Genomic DNA, 15,912 nt, shown 5'->3' on the forward strand with positions numbered 1-15,912 from the left:
CTACAGCTGTATCTTTGACAGTTTTGTGTGGATTAGGATATTTTATGGTTTCACTAAGAAGTTTRTTTCAATTACATTGGATAATAACCACAGACTTTTCATGGAGCAAAGACACAATTTGCAAATCAGTTCATCACACTGAAGGCCTTGGTGGCAATGGTGGAAGACTGATTGTACTACATGAGCTTAGAGCTTTACAGATTTTTGAACAGCTGGAAAGAATACCACCTACATGATACTTCTTTTGAAAGAATGCAAAGATCACCCTCTCTGTGTCTAAGCACAGCTGTGATTTTCTTTTGCATCATAGAGATACATACCTCTGAAAGAGCACGCAACCAAATATTCCTGTTTCTTGTGAGGTAACTCTGAATACAAGAAAATACTTGTACTGTGAAAGCAGCAGCCTGTGCCTTTGCRGAGCTTCCATGGCTGTTTACACTTACAAGTGTGTTAAATATTTTCCAGTAAAGCAAGTGTCCTTTTTCTCAGTGCTATGATTAGAGATTTTGGTGATAAAGTAAGCTGGAAGAGAAAGCATAAACACATCCAAAAGACCCATTCTAGTGTTTTTATGATTCACRATAAATAGTGAAATATCTCCCCTTGCTCTTCAAGGCTTGTGGCTACAGACGCTCACAGCTACAGAGATTAAAGGCCAAACTGTATGCTCAAGTAGACGTGCTAATAGTTGCATATTAAATCGTACTGAACAATTATGTTGGACCTTTGGTCAACATGTGCCAATCATTTTCTCTGGGTCTGATGCAGTGGGCGTAATTTGCATGAACAGACTGACAATAGAGTTTATCTAACCCCAGTGAGTGACCCAGCTGCTTTCAGCTTATGTTGTGAGAGCTAGAAGAAACACATTGATAACAGCTAATCTGTCACAGCTGTAACTTAAGCATTTTTATTTGCTTAGGGTATTTCAGTTTCAGTTTCTTTTTCTAACAGGCAAACATTAATCACTATCATTATTAGCAGGCTGGTATCACTCCACCTACACCACCTCTTGCAAAATGTGGATGTAGAATGCCACGGGCTTGTTCCAGTTACATCCAATTTAGTTTCAGGTTGTGCATACACATGCACACACAATAGACAGTCATGCCTAACATCCATTTATATCCCCTATACAAATCAACTGCATTAGGAGATATAAAGCTTTGCCTCATTTCTTTCTATGAACAAGCCTAGGACTAACATTGCAACCTTAAATGAACCTAAGTTAAAAAAAAAAAAAAAGATACATTTTACTAATTTGCTTTCTTTTCCCTGCAGATGTTTGTAGCAGAGGTTGTGCAGCTAAAATGTCAATTGATTTTTCACATTCGTCATGAATGAAGTTATTGCTTGTGCCATCTAGAATGTGTCCTTTCATTTTTCTTTTCCCCATGGAGTGGTATTTCAGTTCCCAAAGATGCCGTGCAATTTACTATTGGCTTAAACAGAGAACTGAATCAGTTCCTTGCTATGTCATTGAGCTGTCAGAAGTTAATGGGAATGTGAAGTTAATGGGAGTGTAGCACAGGTAGACAGCTCCTCTCCAAAAATTGTTAGCTTTTAACTAGCCTCATTTCCTTTTTATTTTCAGGTCAAATGCTTCTTGAGCAAGTAAAAGGGGGGAAAATCAGGTACTAAGATAAAAGGATCAAATATAAATATGACTTGTTAATTCATGCACAACACTTTTGTTATAAAAATATGTACTTGACCTAGCTGTCATGATATTGAACTACACATTATAAAAATATCAAAGCATTAAAGTTAAGAGGACACCCAGTCTAGCCATATATTGAGATCCTTTAGTGTTCCTATGCACAGCTCAGGGAATTAAAATGGAAATCTAAATCCTTCAGGATTCAGGTAGCTAATGAAGTGCAGTGTGTTTGCTACTGACTGGCTAAGGTATTAGTTTAATTCTCCACCTCTTCACCTTCTGTTTTTGTTAAGGTGATTGAGGTGTATTTGCTCCTTTTCCTGTAAAAAGGATTTTTTTTTGAAATATTTATTTCAAAATAAACACATTTGATTTTCAGCTAGATGATGGGGTGGATTTCCCCCATTGCTCTCCAGCCAGTGTCCTTATGCACTGGAGACAAGACGTGTGCAGAGAGCTCTGCACCATCACCATTGAGGTACACACTGCACAGGGCTATGTGTAGTGTGATGAGGATGTCACAGTAGCATTTTTTTTTTTTTTTTTTTTTTTGAACAGAATTAGAAACCCGGCCAGTCTGAGGAAGATCTATATAACTCAGAGCATCCCTCAGATAACTTGCTTCTGTTTCTCTCAACAGCTGCAAGTTGCAGCTGTTTCAGTGTATGCCCAGCATCCAATGTGAATTCGTTACCCCCTTTTTTGCTTGATCCAGACGCTAACTGTATAACAGCTCCATTCCTAAGTAATTCCCCGCTATCTCTGAATTAACTCTACACAATGCAAGTCTCTAGAGCTTGTGAGTCTTATCTGTATGAGACGCATGGGTTTTCCTCTGGCTTCAAAGGAAACGGCTTCAGAGGAAATTCAGTTTCTTCATATCTGCATCAATGGCAGAGCCATGATCTTTTTTTWAAAAAAAATAAAATAAAAAAAGATCCCAAAGACTATGCTGAATATCAAGAAAACATACAGAAAAAAAGTGTGGTTTCTCCACTGGTTATACAATGGACTGTAGGTATGAAGTGATTGTCAGATCTATGCAAGAATATTTTATGGAATATCACTTCATCATGCACTGCAGTTGGAAAATGGGAAACTAGAGTCTATTCCAGATTCTTTGAACTGAGGTTTGAGTTTGAACACATATTCAATCTCCTTTTTATTTAAAATTTCCATCTGGGAAACGGAGAAAATAATTTTCCAATCACTTCATAGGCCCAGCACTACAAGATGCCACAAACTTGCACTTGTCACTGGAGACAACCATCACTGCACAACTGATTGTGACTTTTATTTCTTCCAAAGTAAGAAACAGTAGAAAAGTAGAGAGGCTGTTGCAACTAGTTTGTTATTTTAGTGCCTAAGAGTAAAGATTAAGTTCAAACGGTGGGTAAACTACGTACGAAGAAAGTGCACTTGGTATCTGACCTCAGTGGTATGTTCTCCATGGCAATAGGTGCCGCATGCCTGGAGGTGCCAGTGAGCACTAAGTGTCTGTATCAGGTAGGTCTTTGCTGTTCAGAGATCTCACTTGGTCATCCACGGAAGAATGCACTTTGCTCAGGCCGGAAGCAGGTCCAAGTAAGCTGGTAGCATGTGGAGGTCACTGCAGTAAGAATTGACCCCAACTTTTATCTAAATCTTCAAACAGACCTGAAACAAAATCAGTTAGTGCTCACTTCCCCACACTCATCGTTTGTGTATGAGATCAAGATAATATGCAACTGAATACCTTGCAGTTTATATTTCATCCCTGATTAGAACCAGCAATGGCCAGAAAGTCCAATCTCATGACACTCGGCTGGTTCTTTAGGAAAAAAAAAATGTGAAGTACATCATGAGCCTTAGAAGATATCCACAGCTCAGGCTGACCCTGCAAGCCCGTGGARGCTCTGTTGTCTCTTGTCAACGTGCTTCAGTCATTCTGGGCTTTGTGTTGACTATGCAGACAGCTACTCGTTTACTCTATTGTGTTATTTAACTTGGTTAAACTGCTATGTAAAATTATTTCAGGCACACTTTGCTACTTTTATTACAGGATACATTTCTTTAGTTCTTTTGAGAGAGTTACACTGTCTTCAGGCTGATCTGCTAAAATCTACCCAAAAGGAGACAAATTTTATTAAATTTTATTATCTACTAAGAGCTCCATTTGTGTTTGTCTTATTTCGGAAAAATGAGCTCTTGTTAATGTCTTTTTTTTTTTTCATGGACCTAGAATACAGGAATATGCTACTGTGGGGCACATGGAAGTGTTCAAATTTATAGCATTATTTGCTGTTTTTAAGAACCATGTATATGTCTTTGTCTAAATGCAAGATTGTTTCACCCTCAGTTAAGGATGCTAAAGGGTATGACTTAATCAAAATGGAGTGTGAGAGAGTAACTTGACTATGGTCTGTAAATATCATCTTGGTGAGGCAGTTGCTTATAATATAGAGGTCTTCAAAGAAAAGGCATAACTTCTGTGAGTTCTGGGAGTTGAAGAGAAAGAAAAAAAATAAAAAGAAAGTGCAAAAGAAGATGAACAAATAATCTGCAAAAAGTAGGATGGATTTTCTATCATTTAAAATCCTGAACTCAGAAATAGATATGAAATTATGTCGGAGAAGTGTTTATTTTGGGGAGTGAAGGGGAGTGATGTAGCAACTAACTTGGCAAGACCCTGCAGCCTGAGTTACAAGATTGTTGCACTGATTACTTCTGATTTTGCAATTGCTGTGACAAAAGCTCTGAATTCACACCTGCACTTGACTTTTCACAAAATCCAGGAAGGTTTTGACACTGTGTTGCTGTTCAGTTTAATGGACCAATTCACAGATAGGAATGAATCCTAATTCAAACTCTCTCAAAATATGAGATGAGAAGGCTTGGATCTAATATTCTGAATCTGCTGAATTTTTTAAATTAAGAGCTTACTAGAGAAAAATGTGGATTCTCTTTTGATATTTTATACTATTGCATTTTCTTCATTTGATCATAATAACAGCTGCTCTGATTCTAATGAGCAAAGTACTACACAAACGATATTTATATGCATTTTTTTGACCGGAGGAGCAGTTTTACTGCAGAAAAAGCACAGCTGAAATTTCACGTAAACACAGGTAGGAAAAGTGCTGATTTTCACTACTGCTGCCTTATGGTTTTGTCCAAACATAATGAAGGACTCCTTCAGGAACTGAACATGTGGTGCAGCTCCAGTGTCCTGTGCCCCCACCATGAGTCTCTTCCGTGCAGCCAGCCTGCATCGAGCTGCAGGTTTGCACTTTAATTGTCCCCACATGCCTGGCCTGCGAGCCACAACACAGCCCTTCAACGTGTGGCATCAGCTGGGCCCATTCAAACAGATTTGTTTCACAACATCATTAAATACAGCCCTGATTTGCATTGTTGAAGGCAATGAGTCACAAAGGCTGTGATTCACAATGCTCGGTTCAGATATGACCCTGACCTTGGTTTCAGATGGGGATACAGCTTCCTCCGTTCAGAAACAAATGTAAAACACGGTTAACCCTGTTCATTTTGTAGCTCTGATGTTTTCCRTTGATTGAGAGAGATCCAAAAAGCCCTTGAACAGGGTTAAATTTTTGCAAGATCAATGGAAGTTACTCACAAATATCTTGGACTTGCACTGGTATTCTGCAAGYTTTACAAAACTTGTGTACTTAACAATTCTCCTGTACACCTGTCTATCTCAAAGCTAGGCTTTTKTGCTCAGTTTTAGTTCATTTCTTAGAGCAGCAATAACCTCTGTCTCTCTGCTTTCTCTGGTGAGGTAATAATCTCAGTAGAAGAAATTGTTGCCATGATTTGACGATTGCTGGGGTGAAGACAAGATATTTGATCAAAATGAGAATTGAAATCTGAATAAAAAAGTGTTCCTATGGAAGTAAGAGATTCTTCAATAACAGCCAAATGCTGTGCCAAATGCTTTATTGTTATATAATAAGGATTTGATATGAAACAACTGGATAAATCGGTAATGCAGCTGAAGAATTTTACTCTTGCCATTCCTGATCATTCTACTGGGAAAAGAACTCTTCCAATTCCACTTCGATAACTGCATAGCAGCTGCTGTGAGGAAAAAATAGACCAAAATACAAAGCAACACTCCTCAAACATGAATAAACCCTCTTCTCATCCATGATGCTATAGTGCAGACTTCTTTCCCTCTTAGTAAGGGAGTCCTTCTCCATACAAGCCTATGCAATGTTATCTCTGAGTCTGGAAAATTTATACTTCCAATAGGAGAAGCGATTTTCCTCTGTAGAACATCTGGAGAAGAATGTAGATTTCTCTACCACTAGGAGAGAAGTTGAAAGGTAAAGAGAAAGGAAGGAGATCAAGATTACTGACCGGTACAGGTGAAATAAAATAGAATAATGCATTCATAGAGCAGTGAGGTGTTCAGTGAGACTTCTGTTTTGAGTCACCATGGCTGCATGCCTTCAGAAATGATCCCCACTAGGACATATGGAAAAATGTGTCTCGAGTAGTGTAGTTTCTGAGTCTGTAAGATAAGCTTTGGACTTTGTTTAGTGTGTATCCTTCTGAGGTCCAGAAAAGAACAGCAATGTAGACAGCCATCTTAAAAAGCATTTGCATTGTATTTTTATATTAGTGACAGTCTGGAATGCTGTCCTTGCAGCAATGGGATCCTGTAGCCCATTCATGCTCGCAAAGACTCTTACAGAGAGGCTGCACAAGAATGTAGTGTTTCTGGAGGAACCCTGTTTCACACATTTTCTGGAGGAACCCTGTTTCATCACACGAAGAACAGGCAATGGGTTCATCTCTGCAGATTACTTAATTATGGTCCTTTATGTTGTTTTGATCTCAGCATAAACAATCCCACGGCAAGTTATGATTATTTTATGGAAGTCTGTGCCAGTACCTCTTACACGTATAGGCAGAGCTTGGATTCCCTGCTATTTTTAGTGCTCCACTTATGCAAACATACAAAAATTATTTCACAAGCCAACCTGGGAGCACTCATGCAGCTCTTCCAGCCAGCTGGAAGAAATTAAGATAACCACATTCTGGTCTAGTAARCTTCAGATTTCATAGTGATGGTGACCTAGGCAACCTGCTTTGAACACTGTCATCAGTCTACCCTCATTTCAGAAGCTGCAGCTGACTGAGGTCACCAGAAATGATGGTTGAGGTCACAAGATATGGTGGAAGTGACTCCCAACCACAAGGCATGGTGGTGATTTTTTGGCCTTAGTGTCAGTACCTACAGGTACTGCTCAGCAAGAAGTCAGTGCACTTTTCTTCAAAGACAGCTGTGTCTTGCCTGGATAACACCCAGCCTTTAGTAATGCAAAAGCAGTCACACATAAGAACAATGTATATGTCTATCATTTATTTTAATGTCCTGTTATCTTTAAAGATTAATTATAGACTTTTTAGAGTCACCAAAGTTATGAGCCTTTTCACTCTTGACCATTATTTCACAAGCGCAATACACATAACTAGAGTCTGTTCAGCCTTATCAAATCCTCACATTCTCTTCATTTGAAGGATGTTCTCCAGGAATTAAGCCATATGTTTGAATACTGTAGGTGTCATAAAGGATTATGTGGCTTATTTATGTACTTGAGAGCCTCAAAGGAAAAACAAGGATTTTATTGCTATCTCATTAGCAAAAATATGTTGGATCTAAGGTTGTGTCTTGTTGAACAGGATAGTCCTTCTACAAAGCAGCAGCGAAGACAGATAACTTTAATGAACAAGTATCATTTGGTATCTGTGAGCAACATTTTTTCTATTTAATACAAAGTGACTGTGGTATTTAGTCTAGATAATGTATTCTGCTTCCACTGTTGTTATTGATGTCCTTTCAAGGGAACAGAATATGCAGTCATTAATGAGCTCTTTCTGTTAAGCTGTTCAACAATGAAATAATTAACAATGTTGATGTGTAAATTAGGCTTCAGGGTTTAAAATGCCATTGAGATCATTGAGATCACACTGAGGCAGATAGCATTTTTCTTGACTCAGTTCTGCAAAGCAGGTGAGAACTGTCTGTACTTCACACATAGGAGAAGTAAAAGCACATGCATAAAATTAGAGTCTTAGGTGTTTTCTAGATAGGATGAGGAGTTTTTTTTTCTTTATTTTTATATCTGTTTTATTAATATTGTTATTCACAGAATTAAGCAGGACTCCTTATGCTATCTTCTCTCCTGCTTTTTGATTGTCCCATTGCAAGCAGTGGTTCATGGTGAAATCTCTTTGGAGGAAGATGAATCCACATTATAGGAATGAAGGGAACAACTCCAGAAAGCTCCAGTTCCTCCACAGTTTCCACAATGATGGGAGGGAAATGCTTCTATGTCCTCAACAAGCTGTTTACCATGAGGAAGTTTTTTTTTTTTTTTTTTTTCAAATAATCTTGTAAAATATTTGAATCTTAACAGCCTTCACCATTTCCCATCCTACACCTGCCTTTGCAAGAACAGATGATCAGTGTGCCTACCTTGTTTCTTTTCTCACCTTTCAGGGCAACCTCAATGTTTAGGATATACTGACAGGTGCTAAAGAATACTGTGCTTAAGTCAAAGAGAAGAGTACAGAAGGAGGTGATATAGTTTTTTGGGCTTTTTTATAAGTCATAAAGATTGCTGCTCTTTGTTTTTTTAAACAAATAAACAAACAAACAAAAAAAAAGTGTAAGCACTCCAAAGCAAAAACATGTAATCAATGTCATATGTGCACAAAACTTATACAGCACTGAAATATAGCAAAAGTCAGTATTTCAAGTCAAGTGTTCCTTATACAGGCATATGGACTTCTGAGCTCAATTTCCTCTTCTTAAAATGACACTGAGAGTACAGCAGCCACAAAACATATATCCAGGCATTGGTCCTCCTACGTGTTTTTTCTTTCTCAAATAACCTGTTTTGCACAGCTGGCTCCAGTGGTAATGCTTAGTGGGACCTGTCCCACCGAATCACTGGGAATGGCTCTTCAGGGTCACATTATCTGAGTACAAGAAACTCAGGGAATGGAGAAGTTGTGCCTCATGTGATCAAAGAATGTGTTGTTTCCTACACGGAGTYACTATTATATGGACATTGTTTTAAAATATTTGACCTGTTAAGGTCTTATCTGCTGTGGTGTAAAYGTACTCAGGCAGTACAGAGACTTGACCACTAGCTTGAAACTATTTGTCTCTTTTCCCCTCCTTGAACTTTAGGCTTGAGCAATGTCAGCTTTGAAACAGAGTTAACTCAGTATTTTAAAAGTACTGTGATAAATATTTTCACCTAGTCACAAGCAAGGAAAATGTCTCCTGTGCAAATATTTTCAAAGGAGAAAAGAAAAAAAATGACAAAAAAATGAGCACGTACAAACCAATTTTTATTGTGGACATGGTAATTTTGTAGTTTTTCTTATATGCTAAGACATTAGAGAGAGCAACACATATTCGATGTGGAATTCCCACACACAATCAAATCATAATTCAATTGAATTGTTAGTATGTCAAAATAATCCAGGAAAGCATACAAAAGAAACATCTCACTGATAGTAGCAAGCGGAGTCTCCTTCAGGATGGCTCTCTGTCTCCAGTATAATGAAAACAGTAGTGTGGACATAAGAAGATGTGAGTAAAGTGCTACTGCACACACAAGTAATTGTGAAGCATTTAAAAGAGGAAAAAAAAATGGAGAGAGAAGCAAAACAAAGCAAAATTATTAGAATGCATACATTTGTTAGAAATATTATCATGGACCCGCCAGGTCTGTGAGGTGGGTAGCCTTGTAAAGTCTAGATAGGAGGTAAAGCCAGGGAAGGCTGTGCAGGTGAGTCTACTGGGACTCATTGCTTTTATTAACAATTGTCTCCTGTAGGCTCTTCTCGACTACCTGATGAGCATAAAATTGATTTCCCTTGGACTTGCTACCAGTGCTCTATCTCTGCCACTAGTTGCTGTCCATTTCTTCTGTGTGGCCATTTACGTAGTTCTGTRGCCCCTAAAATGGACAAGATATTGCTGATATTTGCATCATAATCTGTAAGGAATTATCTCTACAGAACTCCACCTTTCCAGAACTCTGAATGTGGTGCTTCTTACTTCAYGGTAAGGGAATCAAAAAAGTTTCCCTTCATACTGAACTGTGTATATCAAATGCCACGCTGCATTTGATTTTGTAGTGCTCAGAACTTGGCTTTTTATTGCTGTATGTATATTATTCACACTATGTTTTTGACATTGACATGGTGTCTCTTCCATATATGTTTGTGTATACATGTTAATATATTATTCTGTAGGTACAGACCCATGCATAGAGAGTACTTTTTCTTTTTCCTGAGCTTGCATTCTTTTGGGTATAGTTACAGTTCTGCATATTCCACAGTTGCTTTCTGTTCCTATGCTGCTTCTTTCTGACAGTCACTCTGATTATTAACTTTAATCACAGAGTTTTACAGTATCTAAAGGAGCTGCTGTCTTGAATGCTTATTTCTTTTGTGCTTTTATCAGGTGCTTAATGTCCTGAATACAAATAGTCAAAAATATCTCATCAGAAAAGTAAACCATGTTTTCAATGTTTTGAAACTTGGAAAGCTTCCAAACAGCTTCTCACCATTGTGGTATTTGTAAGGGTGGGTGAAGCTGTCAATTGAGCTGAGAATCTTTTAAATGAAAGCAATTCTTAAACTGAAAACATGTGGCTTACTGATGAAGATCAACAAGGTTGAAGGATCTACCCAAGTGACTCACTGGAGCCCCGGATTCATACTATGAAGCTTGTTAGTCTTTCCCAACTGCAGACTTAGAGAGCAATGTGTTTGCATGAAGAATCATTAAGCTCTGCTGTTAGCAAGATAAATATCCATCAAATATCCAAGTACCCATCCAAATATCCACCAAAACTTCTCACCCAAATTATATGTTCTGATTCTAATGCATCCATAGCCAATGATTCATTGTTCCTTTTCAGCCTCCCATCCTAATTTTGGATGTGGTGTTTCAGTGGGATGTACAGCCTGTGAAGTGCTTTGGGTCAGACAGGGTTTGCAAACACGTAGTGCTGCTGCCTGACCTTGCTCTCAGGAGCAGTGCCGCTGAGCTCAGCGGCTGGAACCCTCCTAAAGGCGCTGCCAGAGGACAGTCACGCTCACTCTTGTCCCACATTCTTGCACAGTTCTGATCCAAACCACTTGTGTAAGTGAGAGAAGTCAAGAGGGTGAGTGGTTAGATAGGAATGAGGATGAAGTGGTGAAGAGGAATAAAGGTCTGTACCTCCTCTAACCACAGTGGCCAAGGATATGCGATGGAGTGACACCTGGGCACCATCCATCTCATCCATTGCCCCCATAGGGCAAAAGCCCCCTGCTTTTGCATCCCTAATGCATTCTCCTTGCTGACATTCTCTTGCATGCATTCTTTTGTATTCTCCTTGGTGACAGTTTGCAAAGTGTCTTGCAAAAGTGCCTTCAGCCAAGGGCCCCACGCCAGAAGATGACCCCACCAGGACTCTGCCCACCATTCCCTGTCCCTTTTCAACCCARGTAGGGCCTAGGCAGGAGAGTTGGCTAACAATCTGGTCCATGGACACAAAATCAGTGTGCAGATTTTGAATGGAAAATGCAAGTCAAAGCACAGTTAAGCACAGACTCTTTTAATTTTCTGCAAGATGGTTGTACCTGGGAACTCATAAGTTCATTCCGATCACAGAGGCAGCTGAAAAGGGGCCTTGCACTGCTACCTGACACAGTTTCTTTGGACCGAAAATAATTTTGGTTGGAAACATCATAAAACACAACGTTCAATGAGAAGCTCTCATAACTTGATGTGCTGCTTCTGTTTTTCAGACGAAGGAACCCTGTAACAAAGGTGACTTGCTGGCTCAGCCGGATCCTGGAAGCCTCTGGGGTGGCGAGGACACAGGTATGGACAACACGCACGTGCTGGGCACCAGCAGGGTCAGGGCAGCGGGCAGAGCTTTCTGCAGGGCCTCTAGGGAGGCTATTTCGGATGCGGCTTTATGCCAGGCTGAAGTGCTTTGTCCTGGTGCCAAGCATAATTGAAGGACGTTTTTCATGTCAAAACGTAGGCTCTCACCCTCTGAGAGTTTGCTGGGCGAGAACAACAATAACAACAACTCGCTTGTACGCTGGACGGCTAAAGTGCACGGCACGCAGCACAGAGGCTCCTGAGGAATGACGCCGTGGCATAATGAGAAGAAACTAAAGTGTTACAGCAAATCTTTTTAATAAGCTGTCAGCCACGTCTCAGTGCTGCTCCGCTCTGCGAGCAGAGCTCTCATTAGCTCCCAGCAAGGGTCCTGTGAGTACGTCTAGGGGCAGCCCTGGCCACTGGTGACCGCTGCTCTGGACACATGAGGACTGAGGACATGAGAACCAAACACATGGGGAGCCTCATTAGTTTTGGGAAAAAAAAAAAAAGAGAGAATAAAAAAGAAAAAAAAAAAAAAGGAAAAGCCCAGCACAGGTAGAATTAACTGACTATGTCAAACTCACACACACACTCTGTCTCCTTTCTGGTTTTGGGGTGTTGTTTTTTGAGGGAATGTGGCTTGCGTTTTTGTTTGTTTTTAGTCCTCTTTGTCTTATCATAAGCTCAGGTATTATTTACAAGGGGAAAGTGTACCAGTTGAACATGATATTGTGGCTAGATGAGATGTGGGAACTACCTCTAAGAAAAAAATGTCTAAAAAATGCTATGGCTACACAGTTCAAATGTCCTGGGCAATAGGGATTACCCCTGGCATAACAAGTATATGTCAGATCCTGATGTGGGCTTCTCTTGGGTGGTTTGGGGATTCTCTTCCTGCTCTCTCTGCCATTTTTGCAAGTGGTCCCCTGTGAGACATCCCAAAACCTCTGTCCCCATTAGGAAGAAATCTTTCACCGCTGCTCTTTGATTTTAAATGCTTCATGCTTCTGGAAAGCTCCCCTGACCTATAGCAAGTCTGATTATTAGTGCGTATTGATTAAGTGCTCATTATACAAGAAAGTTGAACTCTTTCAATATTCAAACATCAAAATGTTTCCGACATTCAAACGAGTTTAGAAACATACATAGTTAAGTATGTGAATGTTTCAGTTTGCATTGATTCCTGATAGATTTTAACTATTACCGTCATATGCATTTCTGAAACAAAGGAGTCCACACAGGTGAACTGCACTAAATTAACAATTTGAGTGGCACTTTGTTCTGCATGAAGTGCAATAGGCCACCGAGGCACTGTGACCCTCTGTCAGCAGTATGTGCAGTCTCTGAACTTTCAGTGTTCTTACTTTTGCTTTCTTTTCTTCTCTAGGAGATATTATTACCCCCTCAGTTGCGTCAATAGCTAGCTATATGTCAAAACAGATCTGTGAAAAGACAGTTGCAAATATAATAATGTTTAGTGGCCATGGCAGAGGGTGCTCTCTCTCTTACATAGATTGTTTAGGTATCTGGAATAATTTAAGTCAAAGGGGGAAAAGTACTTATAGTTGGAATTAATGTCAGGGTAGCTCAAGAAAAATTTGGCTTGCTGAGCTTTAAGGTCTCTTCTTCCATTACACGACTGCCATAAATGATTCCATCAATGTTAGCTTACACTGGATGAATGGGCATGAATATAACATAATATTTTAACTCACAATAAGTTTTTTAATTTTTTCAGTGGTTTTACTTCAGAGTTCACTTAACACGTACCTCACCATATTAGTAAATTGAACTTGATTAAAAGCAAATTGTTTTACCACAATAAACTGCTTAGCCATTTTTTAGGCATCAGTACTAACACCATTAGAGGGCTAAAAAAAAAAGGGTAATCTTGTTTTGGATCAAACAAGATTTAGGACTAAAGCAATATGTTTTCACTCTAGTTGCATACTGGCTCTTAATTACCCCAGAGGACTTTAACATTTTGAAAGCAAATGCTTGAATTCTTGGTTTGCAAGCTCAAAGTAGAATTAATTCTGTGATTTGGAAATGTTGGGCCATGTTTACTTGCTGAAATTTTTCATCCTCAAAGATGAATGCAATACGAAAATAATTAGTCAGAGGTTAAAGATTTTTTTTAAAGGCAGGATATAATCATGAGAAAGCATTTTTTTTGAATAATCTTTAAAAGGTTTGTCTGTCTGTCGGTCTGTCTTTAGATTTTTATCTGTCTATCTTAATGAAAGAAGCCTAAGCCTACTATGACCTTTATACAAAAAGTATGTTCTTTGTCCACAATTTAAAACCAGAGTTGCTATTTATAGACTACTCCTGTTATCTGCTTTATATAAGTGTATATGAGATACCTCTTGGGTTTGTTTGCACAAGAATTTGAAAAAGAAACTCAGGCCTCATCTATGGTTTCTCACCTATGGTTTCTACCACTGTATTATAGGGAATTAGCATGAATGAGATTAAATTGTAGCATAACAGAAAAGACATTTTTATCTACTCTTCACTGATAGTTCCACCTTTCTTGCTGCTCCATTGGCTCTTAAATTGTGAAGAGGGAATGGCCTTCAGGAACCAGCGCCAATGCATCGTGGAAATTGCTGGACTTGGGAGTGTATTCCCATAATGCTTTGTATTTTGTGTGTTTTTTTGAAATCAAAGACATTTTGCTAGCAAGAAGTGCTAGTTCTTACTTCTCTAAGTGAATTTTTCATCATATATTGGATCTAAAATGCACGTTAAATATAGCTTAAAAATCTGTCTCATCTTTGATACCTAATACTAGTTTCTAGTAACCAGGCTTAAATCAGTTTTGCCGATTATTACAACTTGATGATGGATCTTATAACATCTCAAGTTTCCTTTACATATTCCTGAATTGCCTGAGCTAAGAGACTGAAATGAGTTTTTAGAGTCTCTATCTTTGTGACTGAAAAGAAAATTTGAGTCTGTGAAGTACCTGGAAACTCTGAAACAAGAGAGCAAGAAAAACAAACATCCCATTTATTATATTATTCACAAATGATTTGTAAGCTGATTTGTAGCTCAAGGAGGGGGGATGGACTCATGATATAAAATATTTTAGACTAGTGAGACTGTTCACATTAGCGGTCATTTAATTCCCAGGCCTCTGTGCCTGTTTAGTCCTAATTATTACTTACCCTGTGCCTGTTTACTGTCACTCTGTGCCTGTTTACTCCTAATTATTAAGCATTTCACAGCTGAGAATAACAGAGATAAGCTACTTACCTCTCCAGCACAGGACTGCTGTGATTTGAGCAGGGAGCTCATGCTGCCCACGACTCAACCCAAAAAGTAAGCGTCTGACCCTGGCCTCCAGCTCCAGAGCTCACATCCATGCTTAGGAATGCTGCAATGGAAAAGTGTGTGGGTCTGCTGAACGTCTCACAGCCAGGTCATCTCAGGTCAAGCCCCCTTGCTTGCTCAGCTCCTTCCACGACTGTGCTACAGAGGAACAACATGCTACCAATTCAGGAGGGATTTTTAAGGCAGAAATACCCCCAAATAAGATCATCAGAATGTGATTATAGCCATCAAAGCTGGAATTGAATGCTATGTTTTGAGTGAAACACTCAAAAGAGGGAGCTGCAAGGAGCACTCCCTGCCAAGACACGAGCCCCATGGAGATGAGGATGCCTTTCCCTCCCATGGGGTGCATTTCGTCAGGTGAGCCACGTTCACTGTCCCCTCTTCAAAGCTAAGGTTGCAAGCCAACACACTGCCTGTGGCAAAGAGCTTTAGGACTCTCTGCCTTGCAAAACACAGCTAAACAGCAGTCCTGCAAATCAGCAGTAAAAGGTGACAGAGCAGATGATAGATAAACTCACGTGGGATGGCGTCTGCATACGCCTCTGAAGACAGGAGAGCTTTGATTGCTGATGCAGAAACAAACAAACAACAAGCAAATAAAATCCCCCCAAAGCAGAGCATGTTTGTACACCTCACTGCAATGCCACTCAGTCAGCGGTGCTGGGCAAACCACCCAGGGCAGACTAGCAGGGCTCCCACTCTTTGGGTCATTGTGAACTGTCAGTTGTCTCTGCATTGCTCGGCATGATGCTGACTAGACATAACCTATGTATCTGTCAGTTTGCAGTAAGGATGCTGGAGACCTCAAGTGTGCTGTGTCTTTTCAGTTTGTTTTACTGTTGAGGCTAACAAAATCTCTGCAACTGGTGTGATTTTTGATCATCATACTGAATAGATCTGTAGTAATGGCATTCATCGCTGAAAATGAGAACTGCGGTGTTTGCTAAACCAGTTTTAGTACATTAACTTGGGGTCTTTCCCAGTCATTTTGTCTGCA

The 15,912-nt window shown here is 39.5% G+C and overlaps 1 protein-coding gene across 1 annotated transcript in view; it reads left to right on the forward strand.

Moving 5' to 3' along the window:
* The window catches only part of SGK1 (serum/glucocorticoid regulated kinase 1), an 80,047-nt gene that overhangs the window by 39,105 nt on the left and 25,030 nt on the right, over nucleotides 1-15,912 (forward strand). The window contains exon 3 of the mRNA XM_026048177.1: nucleotides 11,489-11,564. Within this exon, the coding sequence (XP_025903962.1) occupies nucleotides 11,489-11,564 (76 nt within the window). The remainder of the gene's footprint in view (nucleotides 1-11,488; nucleotides 11,565-15,912) is intronic.

Source organism: Nothoprocta perdicaria, unplaced genomic scaffold (assembly GCF_003342845.1).
Source record: "Nothoprocta perdicaria isolate Ctin4 unplaced genomic scaffold, notPer1 scaffold_52, whole genome shotgun sequence".
NCBI classification, from domain to species: domain Eukaryota; kingdom Metazoa; phylum Chordata; class Aves; order Tinamiformes; family Tinamidae; genus Nothoprocta; species Nothoprocta perdicaria.